We start from the raw sequence: 21,609 nt of genomic DNA, 5'->3' as shown, positions 1-21,609 counted from the left end.
TAACTCGAATATGTGGCACTGCCTGTGGTGCAGGTGTGGTCACTAAATAAGCTGCCCAGCAGGGAGGGCAAATTTTTGGCTCCAAACCAAAATTTCACAGACTAAATCCACTGTTGGGAAGCAACTCTGCATTACCTGTGCCACCACCCAAAAATGCCTCTTAGGGGCACGTCCTAATAAAGAGGAAATGTGGTTTTAATTCAGAATGAAACACCTGTACAAATGGGGAAACTGTACAAAATCTGGTGGATATACTGCATGTTCAATGGTGTGGATCTACAGGGTGGTCCAGATCTAACTATGCAACTTTTAATGCAATGCAATTATTGCATAATTAGATCTGCACCACCCTGTACACACCAGACAGACACACAAACACACATTCAGCTTCATATTATCTATGATGTTGTAGTAGTCCAGCCATGCATGGGAGCAGGGGACTCGAAGAGAGCGCAGCCGGAAGGTACGCACACACACACACACACACACACACACACACACACACACACACACACACACACACACACACACAGAGAGAAGCACACTGAGCGAGGGGAGTCTCCTACTATTGTACTTCCTGATGTAATCTAAAGGCTGGCTGGCCAGGAGTGCTTAGCTGGTGACAATGCAAAGCAAATTCCTAGAATGAGACGGCGGTTCTGTTAATTATCTTGTACTGTGCTGTTAGACTGAATTCCAACTCCTTTTATTAGCTCTGTTGGAAACAGCTAGTTGTTATTGTATTTCTTGTTAGTTTGTGCAGTGACACTCCTGAGGTTAGGAAATCCTGCCAAAGCAAAGCACAAATATGGCAGTAGGCCAAACCCACACAAAAGAGCAGATCTGCCCAATTTTCAAGTCTGGAGTCCACTGGCTTGCCCACTAGTGTTGATCCGCGAAAGCATTTTTAACAGCGAATTTGCCGGTGACCTTATTCATGAAATATTTCCCCGAAAAAGGCGCTGTGCAGTCATCTTAGGCCAACTTTTTCCGAGCACCCCGTATCACAGAGATGTAGCAGCCATGTTGGATGGGGACGGCACAAACTGACTGAGCATGTGCAGAACTTTCACACACGTGTACCGTACGTGTAGTCCACCTCACACTTGGCGGTACTGCCCAGGCTGCCTTGCACATGCATGATGTCACTACTCGATCAGACATCCAGCTGGATTTGCACCGGACATTCATTTAAAACAAAACCACAACAACTGGAGGTATTTTCATTTGAGGGGTATATTTGCTGAGAAAGAAAACAATGCTTTGCTGGTCTGCATATATTCATGATATGTTGTCTGTTCACTCACTGCTGGACTGAGCATGCTACACTCCTCACTACGTAGCACATATCAGGTAGTGAGAGGGACAACCCGCCAAAATAGAACACGCTGATCCCCTTGCGTACATTAATTAACTGCCAGTGTTCCGAAGCTCAAACACGAAAGTGCCATTACAGAGCACTGCAAACTGATCTTCAAGTCCTGGCAGCCAGAGCCACAGCCTGCTTGCTGGGTAAATACAATAAAAAAATTAGATTGCGAGTCTGCAAGTGTTTTGCAAGACGAGCTAAAATTTTTAATAAATTTTAACTTGATAAACGAGCGAGGTCTTGCAATACGAGTATAAGTTTTGTCTGCCAAGCATCATGTGATCACAACCGAGTCAATAGTTCTTCTCTCTCTCCGAGGGATTGTGGGTAATCGTCTGCCATGCTCGGTCTCAGTCGGCGTGCCTCACTCGTATAGTCACATGCGTACGAGCGTATACTGTTTAGCATTGTGATCACGTGTGTGTGCTGTAATGTGCGAGTCCATGTCTTGCACCCCAAAACATGAAGTTGAGTCAGCAAAACCAGCTTTTATTCAGCTTGAAACAGGAACAGCGCGGTTATTTATTGTAGTGGGATCTGCCCCCCCTCCTATACACAGACACAGCAATCAGGCAGGGTCGGGGCCAGGTTAGTGGCTAAGTAATACCGTGCCCTTGAATTTATAATGTTCCTTGCATCAGCCATCGAAGGTAGGCGTTTATAGCATCTTTTTAGATTTGCTTTTGCGGTGAACTGCTATAGTGCTGGGAGCCTGCGGTTGCTTAGGGAAGCTCTTCCACGTGTCGTCCCGTTGGATTCCTGAGTTTCCATTATTTCTTATGGAGAAATTTGCTTCGATATACGAGTGCTTTAGATTACGAGCACATTTCCGAAACGAATTACGCTCGCAAACCAAGGCACCACTGTATAAGGGAAAGGGGGCACAAGCACAATTAGCCACACGCTGACTGCATTATCTATAATATAATAAAGCACTAAGGTCTGTGGTGTCCAGTCCCTCTCAGAAATCTGATTGGTCAGTTCAGATTTGATTTGATTAATTAGCTTGGCTTTGGTGACATGAAGAAAGGAGGATGTACGAGTGTGACAAACAAGATCAAAGACATACGAGCCATGGTGAGAGAATCGCCTTCAGAGATAGAGAGTATAAAACTGGACAGGAGGTGAGAAAGGAGGTTCGAAAACAATAACTACAGTTTGAGAAGCAGGCCTCAAGAGTGGTGGTGCCGGTAAAAAGATGCTCACACATACAACAAGATAGGAAAGGAGCTGAAGGTACACGTAGGGCAAAAACAATTAAAAAATATTTTCTATTACCCGTCGTTGACGGGTGCCGTGACTAGTATAGATACATAAAATGCTAAGGTCTGTCCATCTGTCACGTGATTACTTGTGAATTACTGGGGGTAGAACCTTGTTCTTGGTCTTGATTGGAAGCTTATGACCCAATATGTGGTAGTATTGCACACAAAAAAAATAAATAAAATAAAGTAAGGTCTCAACAAACTTTTCAAACGGCGAAGTGACAGATGAAATGATGTGACCTGGTGGAAAGAAAAATAAAACATGCAGTGACATCTGCCAAGCGTCAAGAAAATCGCAGAGGCTGATGTTATGACGAAGAACAACGCAACAGGAAGAAGAACAAGAACAGCGCCATCTGCTGGGCGTCAAGTGCTGGGATACAGAATCCAAGAACGACAAAGACGGAGAAATGCATGCAGTTGGAGGTCTGCATGTTTCTCTAGTATTTAGGAAATATGACAAAGATTACATAAACAACAAATGAACTTAAGTCAGGGCTGCAACACCTGATTAGTGCACTGCACTCGGGTGCTACCATTCGGTTTATACGGCATCACCCGAGAGCTACATGGACCACTTGTTGCCAGTGCCTAGACAGTACAGTTCTGCACTGTATTGTTAGGTGTACAGTGGAATTCTCACTTGCATAACAGACTAACATACAACATATCAGCACTCGCCAGTGCAGTGACTAACAAGAACATGCAGTATTAAAATACAGACCTCTGTTATGTTATTTTCAGTTTTTGCCACTTTTGTGATTATTTTTCATGTGTTCATATAATTATGTCAATTTTGCTAATATTATGCAGGTTTACGATTTAATTTCTAGGTTTTTTGTGTTGTTCTCCTATGCTCCTTGTGCTTTGTGGGGCCACTGTGAAGGACCACCCGCAGCTCATACACTCGAGGCCGGATCATTTGGAGGGTGCTTGTCATCCGGAGTGCAGTTTTGTGGTCTTCTGATTCACAGTGCATTCAGGTATTTTTCGGACCCCTTCACTGTTTATTGTGTTGTAGATTTAATTATAAATGTGCCATTACTGCTCATTAATCTACACTCAATAACCCATAATGGCCAAGTGGAATCAGAAAGGTTTTCACATTTAATACAAATCCAAAAATGAAATCTCTCATTCTCAGATATGTCGAGACCCTTTGCTGTGGCCGCCCCAAGTTGTGTTCCGGCCCACCCGGTTTGCTTGAACTCTCAATGGGATGTGTCCAGACTTTGACTGGAGTTCACTGGTGGCCTCGCTTTTGTTTTTTAGTATTAGTTTTGTCTTTACGGTCCCCCAACCCCCGCCCAATTTTTAATTTCTTTGCTCTTTGTATTTTTAAAATGTATTTTTTGGATTTTGCATTTTGTTTCTTTGAGTATCTTCCGGATTAGATATGTTGGAAAATAATTTTGTTTTTTATTTTATTTTAATTGAATCCATTTAAAACATTGAAAGCTGCATCATGTGACCAGGGCTATTCCATGGTTTCCCTCCACGTTTTGGGCTATTCATTACCACACACACAGTGTATGTGTATTCATAAACACAGCTGACACTGAATGCACAATCAAACTGGTAGAACGTGGCGGACATGTTGACAAAGATATACAAACACAGCTGGGAGGCGTACACCCACACAAGAGCACAGCCTTGCCTGGCAAGTTTTCGCTGTCCACAGTTGCTCTTAAAAACTGCAATCTGTCTGCCCATCTCAACTAGTAAAGAGTTTCAAATGACCGATTAACAGCACAACTCCTGCCATGTCCACATACAGCACTAGAGGTTGATGTAAATGACAAAATAACTGCCATTTTGGACTGGGGCTGCTCCCTGGAAGGTGAGGGCCTCTCAAGACCGGCATCATACTACACGACTTTACCCAGGGACTGTCAGCTCCAGCCTTCATTTACATAATCTTAGCAAGTGGAGAAGAGCACGTCTGGGACTTCCAGTCATGTAGTGTGATATCCCTAGGGACTCGGGTACAGCAGGTCTGACTTTGTCACTAATTGTACGGGTGGCTCTCATGTTTGTGATGAGCGAACTGTGCCGAATTTGCTTGGCCTCGAGTTCAAAGAAATCCTGGAAATGTTCAAGGACTTAACAGAACTCGGCAAAATGCACTGATGTCTACTGGGAAGGAGAAACAACCAGTTTTGGGTGGCTTACAATGATGCAGTGGTCTTTTAAGTGACTCTGAGGACTAGGGAACGCGTGTGCCAACTATGGCGGGTGGACTGAGCATTGTGATCAAAAAAGTGACCTGAGCTGTGAGGCAGCAGTGCTAACCACAGTGCCAACCTGAAATATTTAAGTTTACCACAGCAGTACAATTTCTCGATGACAGGATGCATGGATTCACAGAGGCTATTTGCACATTGCCAGACTGATGTCACCTTCAAATTCTGATTTTTTTTGCCTTAACGTGACACAAATCTGATGTTTCCAGGGCTGTGTGGACACAGAAATCCCATCTTTTCAAATCAGATTTGAGTCACTTTCATATGCGGCGCTAGATCATATACGTATCCAATTTGTGGCCATGTGACAAGAATGAGAATGGCCAGATTGTAACTCATGTGATTTTTTTGCCTATACGCAAGGGCTGAGCACTGGGTTCGGTGGCAACTGGGTGACCGTCAACTCGGCGAAATGAAATTCAGGAAGCAAACATATTATATACTAAGAGAACGTGCTCGCAGAAGAATTCAACCGAATTCGTAAAATTAGCCCATATTGTCATTGAAATACTGTAATTAGATTTCTTTGGACCTAACTATTATCTGGAGAATTTTGTTTGAACACTTTTTGTATTCTAAATATCGTTATCATACGATTACAATCAATACAATTTATATAAAGGATCAGCAATTTTGGTTGCAGAAGATAATGTAAGATAGAATTTGTTACATCTGCAAAATAAAGTTCATTCGTCAGTTATATAAATTTATTTTTAACATTTTAAATCACGTTGTCATTTAAATATCATTCAAAAATCTCTTTGAACCTAACTATTACTGGTAAAGGACGTCACAGAGTTGTATTTCGCCTGTTAGTCTTTTCGCCCAGTTGCCCCTGAACGTGAGCACTGCTGTTATCAGTCAGCACCAGCAAAACCACAATGGAGGAGAGCCACAGCTGTGGTAACAGTTACAGTTCCATCATTAATCTGCCCTTCAAGGGCAAGGATAACTATAAACCTCTGGCAGAAGGACAAACACAAAACACAGTATTTTAAAGCATTTACTAAACAATAAAAAAACATAAAATAGAAAGACAAGGTAAGAAAAAAAATATCAAAAAAGCCAACTCTAAGTTAACAAGTCCAGTGCTTAATCCACAAACCAGTAGCCACAAAGAAAAAAGAAGCAAGAATCCGAGAAATTGGGGAAAAAAAAAATCCAAACCATACTTAAGGCTTTGTCACGCTACACGATTTTTCATTTACAGACTTTATTTAGAAAATCTAAGGGAGTCTGAGGCAGGCGCTGTACCCTCCCATGTTAGCAGCCGTGTAGTGCGACATCCCGAGCGACTCTAGTCTGCAGCTCAGCACCGACAAAATTAAACACGACTGGACTGCGATGTTAACAAAGGGCGTGAATGTCAGATGCCAGTACCCCTAATCGATCCCCTGGACCAATAACCCCACCGATGAACCAAGCAGTAAACATGGAAGCCCCTAAAGCTAAGAATCCAAAAATCGACTGAAATTTGTCTATCAGATCTCTAGTAATCCTAACAGGAGAAGGAGAAGGCATTGAGATTTATAAGCTGTGGGCTCATGCTGAAGGTGTGTAAGCCACAAAGCTTGCTTCTTGAATTTGCGCTTGACAGACCTACCTGGGGTTATTGACCCGATTTTTGAGATTTGAGGTCTTAAGAACAATATGACCACATCCATGAAACAGTAATAAACTAAAAACAGTACTGAAATTCATGAGTGTGTGGGGCTCAGCACTCTGTGAGGTGACGGCTGCAGTCCCTGAGATGGTAACTTTTACAGATGTCATGTGCTGCTCCGTCTTGGTGTGCAGAGTCACCCCAGCTTCATTTCTTTATCTTTTATTTCCCATCCAATGTCACTCACCTCGTGAATGTGAAGTAAAAAGCGGTTGCTCTCCTCTTCGGGGTCAATCACACCCCCTTTTAGCCTCTGACGCGTCAGAATTTCCTGCAGCTCTGCCCATTTCCTCAGAAACTCCTTTCCTGGGCTGAATGGCAGCTACGAAAGCAAACAGCGAGACAAAATTCCGATGAATGGACTTGGAAAGGACATGCGCCAGCAAGCAAACAGACAGACAAAAACATGACATACCAGTGGAGTCTGAGGCGGGGCAGTGGCCTGCAGGCTGTCCCAGTCGTAGGTCAGGGGCTCACGGCACACAGGACACAGGACTTTGAGCTCCTGCTGAGAGATCAGGTAAGGCATAATAAATAATCAGGGGCATCGATACAGCAGGCCGCATCTCAGACTTGACCTCAGAGCCGTGGAACAAGACAGATATGATCAAGGAAAAAAGACGGACATTTTAACTCATCAAAGATCAGCTGAGGCCGAAAGCTTCTTGCAGATTCACCGGGGCAGCTACATGGAGCTTGAAAGAGAAAAACATGATGGGTAAAGAAAACCGACCCCCATAACTGCTCAATGACATCTCAGGGTGACAAGGGCACAAGCTGAGCCAACACGTCTCATTGAGCCCTCAGGGGCTTTGTGGTCTGTACCTGTGAGAACCTCCAAATCAGAGCGAGAAGACCACCTAGAGTGACCATCACACCCATGACTGGAAGTATCCGGAAAAAAATCCTAGTGATTTGTGGAGAGTTGCGGTGCACGGCCATAGATGGATTATAGACAGAAAGATGAAAGGCACTATATAACAGGAAGGAAGGTAGACAGAATGACAGAGTGCCTTTAACACAATGACTGCCACGGTGACAACAGGTAAACTTGTTCCTGATGTTAATGTAAAATCAGGGTGTTATTATAATAAACTAATTAAATTCGTAAGTCAGTTATTGAGCTAATCTCACAATCCAAAAAAAAAAAAACAAAAACTTTTTTTTCTAAAATTTGAGTCAACTGGTAGTTGGCACAAGGAAGAGAAAATTCACCCAACCTCGAGTTGGCATTCAAAGAGTTAATCTCTCTGTAACGGGTAGGCAGACAGATAGATAGATGAAAGGCATTATATGATAGATAGATCCATGAAAGGCAGAACGTGATGTGCAGGTAGACAGATTAGGGGGAAAGGTACTAAGTCATAGATAGGCATGATGCACCATATCATAGATACATGGATGAAAGGCACTATATAATAAATAGATTCATGAAAGGCAGAACGTGATATGCAGGTAGACAGTACCTTTCCCACTAATCTATGTCATACATAGGCATAGATTACACATAGATTCTGTGTAAGAAAGGACAGAGCCGACTATACTTCCTTAGAAGGCTGGCGTCCTTCATCTGCAATAAGATGCTGCAGATGTTCTATCAGACGGTTGAGGCGAGCGCCCTCTTCTACGCGGTGGTGTGCTGGGGAGGCAGCATAAAGAAGAGAGACGCCTCACGCCTGGACAAACTGGTGAGGAAGGCAGGCTCTGTTGTAGGCACGGAGCTGGACAGTTTGACATCTGTGGCAGAGCGACGGGCGCTGAGCAGGCTCCTGTCAATCATGGAGAATCCACTGCATCCACTGAACAGGATCATCTCCAGACAGAGTAGCAGCTTTAGCAACAGACTGCTGTCACCGTCCTGCTCCACTGACAGACTGAGAAGATTGTTCCTCCACCACACTATGCGACTCTTCAATTCCACCCGGGGGGTAATCGTTAACATTATACAAAGTTATTGTCTGTCTGTATACCTGCATTGTTATCACTCTTTAATTTAATATTGTTCTTTATCAGTATGCTGCTGCTGGAGTATGGGAATTTCCCCTTGGGATTAAGAGAAAAGCCAAGCAAAATGACACCTTTTATTGGCTAACTAGAAAGATTACAATATGCAAGCTTTCGAGGCAACTCAGGCCCCTTCTTCAGGCAAGATGTAATACAGAAACTGAAGTTTCCTATGTGTCTTCTTAAATATTTACCAATGTTGTTTCTTGTCCTAGAGTGTGTATATAAACATAGGAAACTTCAGTTTCTGTATTACATCTTGCCTGAAGAAGGGGCCTGAGTTGCCTCGAAAGCTTGCATATTGTAATCTTTCTAGTTAGCCAATAAAAGGTGTCATTTTGCTTGGCTTTTCTCTACATTCATAATGGCTAACACGGTACAACACCCTAGTACCCTTGGGATTAATAAAGTATCTATCTATCTATAGGCATGATGCATAGACAAATGGATAAATGGATGAAAGGCACTATATGACAGATACAGAGAAAGATGAAAGGCACTATATAATAAATAGATGCATGAAAGGCACCGTATGACAGACTGAAAGATGAAAGCCACTGTATAACAGATCCATGAAAAGCAGAACGTGATATGCAGGTAGACAGATTAGTGGGAAAGGTACTACGTGAAAGATTCATGAAAAGCACTATATACAGTCGACGTTTGATATACGACTGGCATGACATGCGAACAACTTGATTTACGACCAAAAATTTTGTTTTGATTTACGACCAACATCTTGCGTTACGGCCTGAATGCGGTCATGTGTATCCGCTTGTGCGATTGTAAACAAACAGCCGAGAGCGTTTGTAAGCGTCAGTCGGAGCCCAGATACATGTGTTTGTGGACGTAATTTCGGTCAGTGCAGTGATTTATATCATTTTTTTCGATAATTGCTAAAGGAAGGAAGAGAAGGTAACGAAGGTAAAGAAATCGATCACAATCGAAACGAAGAAGGAAATTGTGCGGAAATATGAGAGTGCTGTTCGTGTGACCGATCTTGCTAATATGTATGTACAGCATGACGAAATCCACCATCTCGACAATTTTACAAAGAAAAGATTTGTATAAGGTGGCTCCTTCCAAACAATAATCACCTTCCATTTCATTCTCCTCCCTTCCTGCAGCCCAAATATGTCAAATTAAATGGTGAGTACAGTATGAAATTGTTGTTTCTGGTAGGCTAGGCGATTTTTTTTTTTTTTATAACTTTTTGGTTAGTACATTAGAAACATTATTGGCGTTTTGGTAAATTATGCACATTATACAACCCTTTTTTATTATGAAAAGGTTAAGTAAGTGTTGCTGTGGGAGGTTCGGAACGCATTATGGGTTATTTCCATTATTTCTTATGGGAACAATAGTCTTGACTTACAATCAACTTGAGTTACAACCAGCCCTCGCGAACAAATTGAGTTCGTAAGTCAAGGGTCCACTGTAACAGGTAGATCCATGAAAGGCAGAACGTGATATGCAGGTAGACAGATTAGTGGGAATGGTACTATGTCATAGATAGGTATGACGCACCATATCATAGACAGATGGATGAAAGGCACTATATAACAGACAGAAAGATGAAAGGCACTATATAATAAACAGATGAATGAAAGGCACCGTATAATGGACAGATGAATGAGAGGCACTTTATGACTGACAGATACACAGATAGGAAACTGAAAAGCACAACAAAATAGGATGTTATATTAATACGAAAGGCACCATCTGATGGACAAGACACACTGATATTCATATATAGTTAAATGAAAAGCACTATAAAATACGTACTTGGTTTAATGAGAAAAGCACTACAAGTGAGGGTCATAATAGTGGCAGGTGGGCTCTACATGGGCCTGGTGGACTGTACACAGAGTCAATGCCAACCTCCCCATGATGGCTGGAGCCCCAAATATGATTACTCCTGGCACTTTAGGTTAGGACAGTCTTTGATTTGGGATGGGAGACATTGCAGGATGACAGATGGCGCAACCAGTGTGCCCCTCACCGTCCACATACACCAGCAGCTCCACAGAACATGAAGTGTCTGGGCAGTGACGTGAAAATTTAACCCAACACCAGTTTGAGACCCAGAACTTTACACCGATTTAGTACTAGGGTGTTGTACCATGTTTGCCATTACGAAAGGAGCGAGAAGTCTGGCAATATGACCCCTTTCATTGGCTAAGTGAACAGATTACAATATTGCAGATTTCGAGGCAACTCAGGCCCCTTCTTCAGGCGAGATGTCATACAGAAACTGGAGTTCCCTGTGCTTATATAGACACCAGGACAGATACAACATTGGGAAACCTTTAAGTGAGACATCTTAAATGTAAAAAAATTAAACAGACCTCTTCAGGCTAAGATTCATTTAGCACAGACAACCTGACTACAGACCCAGATTGTCTGACTTTATTGGACAGTTATCTTAATACAAAGATCTTGACCAGACATTGTTCTCTTCTCTTGCTAAATGAATCTTAGCCTGAAGAGGTCTATTAGTTTTTACATTTAAGAGGTCTCCCTTAAAGGTTTTCCAATGTTTTATCTGTCCTGGTGTCTATATAAACACAGGGGACTCCAGTTTCCGTATGACATCTCGCCTGAAGAAGGGGCCTGAGTTGCCTCCAAATCTTGCTTATTGTAATCTTTCTACTAAGCCAATAAAAGGGGTCATTTTGCTTGACTTTTCACCAATTTAGAATAAAGAAAAAGGCATTGTATCACTAAATATCACTGAAGATGCCGAGCTGACACCATATTAGAAGATTCCGGCAGCTCTTGATGTGGACTGTAATGCTTGCAGATCCCTTTACCAAGGCTGCTTCTTTAGATTTTTAAGTTCAGCAAAATGCTTCCCCTTGCTGATGACCCTTTTCAAGAACAGATTTTTTTTTTTTTTTTAAAATGGCCAAAGAGAGTTGAAGATCCAGTTCCCTTACTCTGAGAACATTCCAGTAAAGATACGGCGAGCAGCTGATCCGATGGCCTCGCCTCACATTATCTGATTGCAGTTTTGAAATCTGAAAAGCTTTTCCGTGTCCAAACAGAAATTCTTTCTGCCAGGTGTGCCTGACGTGATCAGCGCAATTCAGGTGGGGATGGGGGTGTCACTCACTGTTTAAATGAGGGGCTCACTGTGAAGTGTGATTGGGTGCCGTAACTGGAAATCAGCCCCCGGGCCAAAAAAACAGAGTCCTACGAAAGTGTCCAACATGCACAAACATGCAGAAGCTGTGTCGCCATTGTAGACAACTTCAGGTCAAGGCATGTGGGCGCAGGTACAAAATTAGGGTCATCCATCCACGACTCATTTGTTAAGTACTGCTATTTAAACAGTTAAAGGAAAAAAAAATCAAGCCATCAAAAACAACAGAAAATCTCTTCTGCTGTATTATCAGTTACAGAAAAAGAATGTTCAAGATTAACGATTAGGAGGCAGACAGCAGGCTCCCCCACGACAGATAAAGTAGTTTCACAAGACCGAGCAGTTCAGCGAGCTCCAGTTCAAGAGCAGGGTGACACTGGGAAGTTAAGGGGGTAGCAGGGCACTTTATCAGGACACACATGAGCCCTCGGCTGTGAGCTGCACACAGAGTCAACTGACAGGACTGCAGGGAGAGCAGGAGCCACAAGGTGGAGCTTTAACCTGGCATCTCTGATCTACCCGGAAAGAGGTCACAGGCCAACAGCCTGCTTTGCGGGTAATTAGGCCTCAGTGGAGAATAAGCCTTGGGATGGAGTAACGGTGAGCCCAGCAGACCCTAAACACTGCAACAGAATCAGGGATTCATCTCAGGCTCAAGTGTGTTTTCATGGAATTGAATCATTTTGTTGTTTTTTAAGTATTTTCCAAATACTGTGGTTATGGTTCTGTTTTCTTATCTGTATGTATGTGTGTGGATACACACACATACATACATATACATACAATATATATATATATAAATAATATACACACACACACACACACACACACATTATATATACATATATACACACACACACACACACACACACACACACAGTACTGTGCAAAACTTTTAGGCAGGTATGAAAAAATGCTGTAAACAAAGAAAGCTGTCAAATATGGAAGTGTTAATCATTTATTTTCATCAATCAACAAAATGCAATAAATGAACAAAAGAGAAATCTAAATCAAATCAATATTTGGTGTGACCACCCTTTGCCTTCACAACAGCATCAATTCTTCTAGGTACACTTGCACACAGTTTTTGAAGGAACTCGGCTGGTAGGTTGTTCCAAACATCTTGGAGAACTAACCCCAGATCTTCTGTGGATATCGGCTTCCTCACATCCTTCTGTCTCTTCATGTAATCCCAGACACACTCGATGATGTTGAGATCAGGGCTCTGTGGGGGCCATACCATCACTTCCAGGACTACTTCTTCTTCTTTATGCTAAAGATAGTTCTTAATGACTTTGGCTGTATGTTTGGGGTCGTTGTCCTGCTGCAGAATACATTTGGGGCCAATCATACGCCTCCCTGATGGTATTGCATGATGGATAAATATCTGCCTGTATTTCTCAGCATTGAGAACACCATTAATCCTGACCAAATCTCCACCACCATTTGCAGAAATGCAGCCACAAACGTTCAAGGAACCTCCACCATGCTTCACTGTTGCCTGCAGACACTCATTATTGTATCGCTCTCCAGCCCTTCGACGTACAAACTGCCTTCTGCTACAGCCAAATATTTCAAATTTTGACTCATCAGTCCAGAGCACCTGCTGCCATATTTCTGCACCCCAGTTGCTATGTTTCCGTGCATACTTGAGTCGCTTGGCCTTGTTTCCACGTCGGAGGTATGGCTTTTTGGCTGCAACTCTTCCATGAAGACCACTTCTGGCCAGACTTCTCCAGACAGTAGATGGGTGTACCTGGGTCCCACTGGTTTCTGCAGGTTCTGAGCTGATGGCACTGCTGGACATCTTCCGATTTTGAAGGGTAATAAGCTTGATGTGTCTTTCATCTGCTGCACTAAGTTTCCTTGGCCGACCACTGCGTCTACGATCCTCAACGTTGCCCGTTTCTTTGTGCTTCTTCAAAAGAGCTTGAACAGCACATCTTGAAACCCCAGTCTGCTTTGAAATCCTTGTCTGGGAGAGACCTTGCTGATGCAGTAGAACTACCTTGTGTCTTGTTGCTGTGCTCAATCTTGCCATGACATGAAACTGTCTTCCACAACCTCACCTTGGTAGCAGAGTTTGGCTGTTCCTCACCCAGTTTGAAGCTGTTTCTGTTTCAGTTCATGACTGGGTTTCAACCTACGTGTGACATTGATGATCATTAGCACCTGTTTGGTAGAATTGGTTGATCAGACACCTGACTAGAATCCTACAAAATCCCTGACTTTGTGCAAGTGGACCTATAAGAATTGATGCTGGTTTGAAGGCAAAAGGTAGCAACACCAAATATTGATTTGATTTAGATTTGTCTTTTGTTAGCTCACTTTGCATTTTGCAAATTGATAACAATAAACAATCATTATTTATATTTCTGAAAGCATTCTTTGTTTACAGCATTGTTTCACACCTGCCTAAAACTTTTGCACAGTACTGTATATATAATTTGATAGTATCAATATGTATGGTGTTTGCGTCAATACCTTGACTCAATACAAGTTAGAAGCATGAGTAATGACAGCTGGGTATCGACAGCGGTCATTGTTAAATTTTAGCCGATCTCAGGTCTAAAATGAGTGACAATCGCAACGCAGCCACAACAGCAGCAGCCGCGGAAAGGATGCGTAGGAAATGAAGTCACATGACTGATGAGGAATGTAGGCTTGCTAATGTGACCAGATGTACACAACAAACAGATGAGCAGCGTGCGGCTACAAGCGCTACTAACGCTGAAAGAAATCGTGCCAGCCGTGCACAACCGACCGAAGAAGCTCGACCAGCCGCAAATGCAGCATGGGTTGAAAGATATCAAGCAGCCCGTGCCTTGCGGCATGAAAATGCTCACTGCCACGGCATTGCCATATGCAATCACACAGATATTATTGAGAACAAAGTTCCAGAGCACCACTCTGGAGCATTTGACAACCTGTGCAAACATTGCAACTCATTCAACTTCACCTGTGAGAACAAGCAAGGTGGAGAATACAATTGCTGCCATAAAGGTCGAGTTTGAATTAACCCTTACAGATACCCTGACAGGTTTAAGAAACTGTTGACATATTTAGACGCAAAGCAGCCCTGTTTAAACAGGAAGCTCTTCATTATATCGTCTGAAAACGTCTATTTTAGGCACAAATCAGTGCCACGATAACAAAATCATTTCAGGGACTTAAAAAAACAAATAATTCTTTGCAGAGAAAGTACTGATTTCACAAACGTAGAATTTGTATCTTAGTTTGATCGGGCTCCCAGTCGCTAGTGTGTATATGTGTGTATGTACTGTATATATTCACGTATAAGTCGGGTCTTGAAACCTGAAAAATCGATCATAAATTCAAACCCCGACTTACGTTTAATTTAAAACAAGCTTCATATTTTCTTCTGATCGAACGCTCCACCGTAGATAAGGGATGCTCTTACGATAAAGGTGTATGAGGGTGTGAGATACAAAAAACACAAACCAGTGGCTTCGGAATAGTTTGGGTATTACTGTGTGGTCACGTAGGCCAATACACAGAAATAAAATGCTGTGTGCTCCGTGGTTACTCTCTCAGGTGAGCGTTAGCATATTGTAATCTCTTGGACCAATAGTGTGAGTTTTCTGCATTCAACTTATATGACCGATATTATAAAATACAGTAAACTATACAGTAAAATCAAGCCCCGACTTATCCATGGGAAAACTTAAACACAAGTATATATCTATATACACATACATATTCACACACACTATATATATATAAAAATATAAAATCCAACATCTGTCTGCTTTTCATGAGAGAACTACTTAGATCGGGTTTTTTTTCTAGAATTTGCTTGAACATTCCGGCTAATTTTGCGACTTCTCTCACTGCGCTAAGCATCATAGTTTGCTTGCGGTACCGATTAATTTGCTCGAATCCGAGAGAGACTCAGCGGGTCCCCTTTGCTCAGGCGCCAGCATCCGGGTGTACCTTACCTTCTCTTAGCAAGTGAACGAGAGAACTACTTAATGGATTTAGTTCGCTTGCAGGAGCGATATATTCATGCTAATCCGAGACAGAGGCTGTGGGCCAAGGGGAGGGGGAGGCATGACGTCAGGAGTGTTTGGGGGGGGGGGGGGGGGGGGGGTCAGTCTACCTCTGTGTTTTACAGTGTAACTTACCTCCGCTAAGCTAGCGATACCCTTTTGTTTATTGATTTTTAAAGTTTGCTGTTTCACCACTACGCGGGCGTTGCCGCAGGGAACGGCTAGTATATTATATAAATAAGAAAGATTACATAAATTGCATAAAAATAATAATTCAGATTTAACCAGAACAAAATACATATAATGTATGAATAATCTAATAATGATTAATATAATCTATGTGTGCATATATATAATGCATATGTAATGTGTATGTTTATTAAAAATGATATGTATAGCAATACACAGAAGGCCAGGAAAACCCTGGCTATAACACGACAGCTACCGAGATTTTCCACTCCCAGTGACGTAACACCAGCGTGCCTGCCTTGGTTTACCTCAAACACGGTTTATCACCCTCAGCATCAGCCCTCCTGGCATCTGGAACATAGCGTCTCAAGTGTCACAGATCTTACGATTGCTGACAACAGGACTCTTCGCTTCGGTCAGCCAGCCCCCTCTGTTTCAGACACCTATCCGGAGTTACAGTACTGTGCAAAAGTTTTAGGCAGGTGTGAAAAAATGCCATAAACAAAGAATGCTTTCAAAAATGGAAGTGTTAATCATTTATTTTCATCAATCAACAAAATGCTGTGAATGAACAAAAGAGAAATCTAAATCAAATCAATATTTGGTATGACCACCCTTTGCCTTCAAAACAGCATCAATTCTTCTAGGTACACTTGCACACAGTTTTTGAAGGAACTCGGCTGGTAGGTTGTTCCAAACATCTTGGAGAACTAACCGCAGATCTTCTGTGGATGTAGGCTTCCTCACATCCTTCTGTTTCTTCATGTAATCCCAGACACACTCGATGATGTTGAGATCAGGGCTCTGTGGGGGGCATACCATCACTTCCAGGACTTCTTGTTCTTCTTTATGCTAAAGATAGTTCTTAATGACTTTGGCTGTATGTTTGGGGTCATTGCCCCGCTGCAGAATAAATTTGGGGCGAATCATACGCCCCCCTAATGGTACTGCATGATGGATAAGTACCTGCCTGTATTTCTCAGCATTGAGAACACCATTAATCCTGACCAAATCTCCAACTCCATTTGCAGAAATGCAGCCCCAAACGTTCAAGGAACCTCCACCATGCTTCACTGTTGCCTGCAGACACTCATTATTGTACTGCTCTCCAGCCCTTCGACGAACAAACTGCCTTCTGCTACAGCCAAATATTTCAAATTTTGACTCGTCAGTCCAGAGCACCTGCTGTCATTTTTCTGCACCCCAGTTCCTATGTTTTCATGCATACTTGAGTCGCTTGGCCTTGTTTCCACATCGGAGGTATGGCTTTTTGGCTGCAGCTCTTCCATGAAGACCACTTCTGGCCAGACTTCTCCAGACAGTAGATGGGTGTACCTGGGTCCCACTGGTTTCTGCCAGTTCTGAGCTGATGGCACTGCTGGACATCTTCTGATTTCGAAGGGTAATAAGCTTGATGTGTCTTTCATCTGCTGCACTAAGTTTCCTTGGCCGACACTGCGTCTACGATCCTCAACGTTGCCAGTTTCTTTGTGCTTCTTCAAAAGAGCTTGAACAGCACATCTTGAAACCCCAGTCTGCTTTGAGATCTTTGTCTGGGAGAGACCTTGCTGATGCAGTAGAACTACCTTGTGTCTTGTTGCTGTGCTCAATCTTGCCATGACATGAAACTGTCTTCACAACCTCACCTTGGTAGCAGAGTTTGGCTGTTCCTCACCCAGTTTGAAGCCTCCTACACAGCTTTTTCTGTTTCAGTTAATGACTGTGTTTCAACTTACGTGTGACATTGATGATCATTAGCACCTGTTTGGTAGAATTGGTTGATCATCACCTGACTAGAATCCTACAAAATCCTTGACTTTGTGCAAGTGGACCTATAAGAATTGATGCTGGTTTGAAGGCAAAAGGAAGCAACACCAAATATTGATTTGATTTAGATTTTTCTTTTGTTCGCTCACTTTGCATTTTGTAAATTGGTAACAATAAACAATCATTATTTATATTTCTGAAAGCATTCTTTGTTTATAGAATTTTTTCACACCTGCCTAAAACTTTTGCACAGTAATGTATGTCACTAGCACATGCACTCTGCCATTAAGAATGTCGGGTCTAAAGCTTTTTCTTTTTAGGTTACTATTGTGACAGTGAGCATGGGCATATGATGCAGGTCGCAGTTGACATCGGTTTACTTAGCCGATACACTTGGGGAGGACACTGGGCTCACATGAGAAGGCAACATTAGCTCAAAGAAGTGTACTATAAGCAACTTGCTGCCTTTAATGGACTCATATTCTCTTTTAGATCATGAGGCAAGTCTTTTGGGTGTTCCCAGCATGCAATGGAGTGTACGTACTAAAAGGGGCTCAAGTCAGGACAACTGCTGAAATGATGACACGGTCATGGGCCCACTGATGTGTGCGGAAAACAAAGGTTTGCCCATCTGCTGTGATCCCACAGAAGAGCTACTGTACCACAAATTTCTGAAAAGGTTAATGGTGGCCGTGAGATAAAAGTGTCAGAACACACAAGTGCATCACAGCTTGCTGCGTAGCTGCAGACAGGTCCCATGCGGACCCACTGTCCACTGCTGAAAGCACCTACATTGGGCATGTCAGCGTCAGAACTGGACAATGGAGAAATGGAAGAAGGTGGCCTGGTCTGATGATTAAAACAATTTTTTTTTAAATCATGAGGACAGCCCGGTAAGCGTGCATTGTTTACCTCAGAAAGAAACGGCAGCAGGATGCACTTAGGGAAGAATGGCAAGCCGGCGGAGGCAGTGGGATGCTCTGGACAACATTCTGCCGGTAAACCTTGAGTCCTGGTATTCATGTGGACGTTACTTTGACACGTACCACCACCTACTTAAACGATTGCTGCAGACCATGTATACCCCATTCATGGCAACAGTATTCTTTCAACAGGATAATGTGCTATGCCACACTTTAACAGTTGCTCAGGAATGGTGTGATGAACTTGACAAATGGTTCAAGGTGTTGATTTTGCCTTGAAATTCCACTGATCAACAAGTCAAACAAGTCTGACCCATGGAGGGCACACCTTGCAACTTACAGGACGTAAAGGATCTGCCACGAGGGTCTTGTTGCAGACACCACAGGACATCTTCAGAAGTCTTGTGGAGTCCATGCCTCGATGGGTCAGAGCTGTTATCATGTTGGTCCCCACCTCATGCCACCAAATTATTCGGGTGCATTTAATGTTGTGGCTGATTGGTGTAAGTACTAAAGTAATAAACCTGTTTTTAACACACACACACAAATTCTTAGCTTTTGATGTTCTGTGCATTTAACTTTGCTTTCATCACCAAGGGCCCAATCAGTTGAGAGTACAGATTATAAAGCAGCCCACTAAACAAGAAAACCAGAAGCACTCGGCACAATCTGCCTTCAAATGACCCTAAGGTGCTACGAGGTGGACAGTTCTGGCTAATTCCAGTAGACCACCGAAGAGGAAGGGTGGGTAAGCACTGTAATTGCCAAGCATGGAGGCGGAGATGAATCTGAAGAGTTACCTCTTTTTGAATTTTTCCCCATTTAAAGCTAGACACAGGCGTGTCCCATGTGCACCCCCCTTTCTCGTGCTTTTTGTCTACTTCAGTAAAAGGTACCAGTTCCTCCTGTGCTGAGGTACTGTGCTTTGCTTAACAGTCGCGCTCAAGACACACAAAAACGCTTTCCCCACACTTACCAAGCCAGGGCACCCACATAAGGACAAGCCAGGAAAGTAACAAAGCTTAGCATCCTCTGCAGTGACATAACCGCCTGAGACCTTTTCAGATTCCAGCCTCCCAGTGAACCCATCATAAACATCCTTATCGGCAGCAAGGCTCCAGAACGGTGGGAGCGGCTGCCACAGCCAATTGCCACACTCCTGTTGGCCCCGACACTTTGTGTGCTGGAATGTGCTCAGCTGACACAATGTGTTGATAGCACTGAAGCAAATTTTATTTTGGTAAAGTCGCCACCACCGAAACTGCCGTGACATGCAGTCCCACACCCTGCACTGGGCAGATTGAAAAGTGAACTGACTGAATCATAAAGAGAAGGAGATGGCAGTGGGGACGAAGGGCCTAATCCACTAGGGGGTTCTGCTGCCTGTCCGATGATGCAGCTCAGTGGCACATTGGAGAGCAGTTGAACACAACTGGAACCCCGAGGAGGAGTAATAATGGCAGGAGTGGTATCACGTACACAGATTACAATTGCACTGTTAAGTCCCCAGCACACTACACAACGTTCCCTATTTTTAGTCACAGCCTTCATGTTAATTATCAAACCAAATCAGGGACAATTGCAGTGGCGCCAGTGAGCATGCCCGCAGCTCGCTTCGCTCACCCACTCCTGGGTTTGGTTAACCAGATATACAAGATTGTTATTTTCATGGGAATTGTTACATTTGCATTATTTTCACTTTTACTTTAAAACTTTTGTGAAAACATTATTTAGAATTAACTTTTCTTCAAGATCGCATTGAATTTTGATTCCATGTTTGGACTTACAGCATGACAACGCAACGTATAACTGCCTGTGAGTGCATATCGTTTCTTTCTCTCTAATAAATAAAACAACTTTTTCGAATGTTTGTCCATGCTCTTTCTTCTTCGCTTTGTCGTTGATGTGTCATCTAGATCGTATAAAATTTATTGTCCTGATAAAATTTGTAAGAACTGAAAGTGCAGGAAGTGTGTCTGACAAAAGCATTCACACGACTGAGGTTAGATGACCGCGCTCTTGTTTGAAAATAGTTGTAAGTATGTCGTGACTTGAAAGAATCTCATGTTAAAAGTCTCCGTCTCATGGGACTTCATACCGCTTTTGGAATCTTAATTCTTGCTGGCAACATGAATTAGACGATCTACAAGTCTCCAATCTAAAGTTTAAATCCGAACAATATATTCAATCTCTTTCCGATGTTCGATTATTTCACTGAGTAATAATATACATTTGTTTGCACTAATGTGATCTTTACTATCCTTTTTGTGAGACTTTCGAATTTTCGTACTTCCATTATCTCTAACCTGCTCTGCACGTGTACCGCACCAACATTTTTGGAATCTTAATTCTCGCTGATTCGCTTCTTCATTGGGAAGAAACACTACGTTTTTTTCCCCCTGATGGCAACACGAATTAGACAATCTATAAGTCTCTGACTTAAAGTTTAAATCATAACAATATATTCGATCTCTTTTTGCTGTTCCGTACTAATTTCCATTTGTTTGCACTAATGCGATCTTTCCTATCTTTTTTTGAGACTTTAAAATTTTCATACTTCCATTATTTCTAATCTGCTCTGCATGTGTATCGCGCCAACGTTTTGTCATTTACTCTTTGTCCTTTACTTCTGGCCCTGGTCATGGTTAAATCACTTTCTCGCGGGACAAATAAGTGTCTGTCCGAGAATTTGGCGTCTCGTCTCCTTCCAAGATTATTTTTATAATAGAGAGACAAAGAACAGGTTGCATAGCCAGAAATGTAATCAAAGAATAGAGTGGTAAGTTGTAAGCCAAAAGGTATATGTAACATGCACCAAAAAAAATGTGAGACAGAATTTGTAGAGGGCACAAAAAATTGCAGTAACCAGTAAACTGAGAAACAAATAAAAGACGATAACCATGAATCAAAGTCTTGGATGATCAGTAACACTAAAGGTGTTGACCGTCATGCAATTACAGTAATGACGTCACGCGTCACATACTCCTGGTTGTCAAGCCTAGCAACAGCATAGTACCCATTATAAAAGCTA

At 42.6% G+C, this 21,609-nt stretch overlaps 1 protein-coding gene and 1 long non-coding RNA gene across 2 annotated transcripts in view; one reads left to right on the top strand and one right to left on the bottom strand.

Annotated features, from left to right (window-relative positions):
- Positions 1–21,609, bottom strand: part of rnf25 (ring finger protein 25) — a 51,260-nt gene that overhangs the window by 12,745 nt on the left and 16,906 nt on the right. Inside the window, exons 8-9 of the mRNA XM_028814913.2 lie at positions 6,956–7,045; positions 6,728–6,862 (exon numbers count right to left, since the gene is read on the bottom strand). Of these exons, the coding sequence (XP_028670746.1) occupies positions 6,728–6,862; positions 6,956–7,045 (225 nt within the window). The remainder of the gene's footprint in view (positions 1–6,727; positions 6,863–6,955; positions 7,046–21,609) is intronic.
- Positions 7,045–20,444, top strand: LOC127529781 (uncharacterized). Its single transcript, XR_007936392.1, has 2 exons — positions 7,045–7,585; positions 18,148–20,444. It is a non-coding gene; the product is annotated as an uncharacterized LOC127529781 (long non-coding RNA).

This window comes from Erpetoichthys calabaricus, chromosome 12, assembly GCF_900747795.2.
Source record: "Erpetoichthys calabaricus chromosome 12, fErpCal1.3, whole genome shotgun sequence".
Taxonomy (NCBI): Eukaryota; Metazoa; Chordata; class Cladistia; order Polypteriformes; family Polypteridae; genus Erpetoichthys; species Erpetoichthys calabaricus.
The sequence above is the reverse complement of the archived record's forward strand: the minus strand, read 5'-3'. Positions and strand labels throughout refer to the sequence as shown.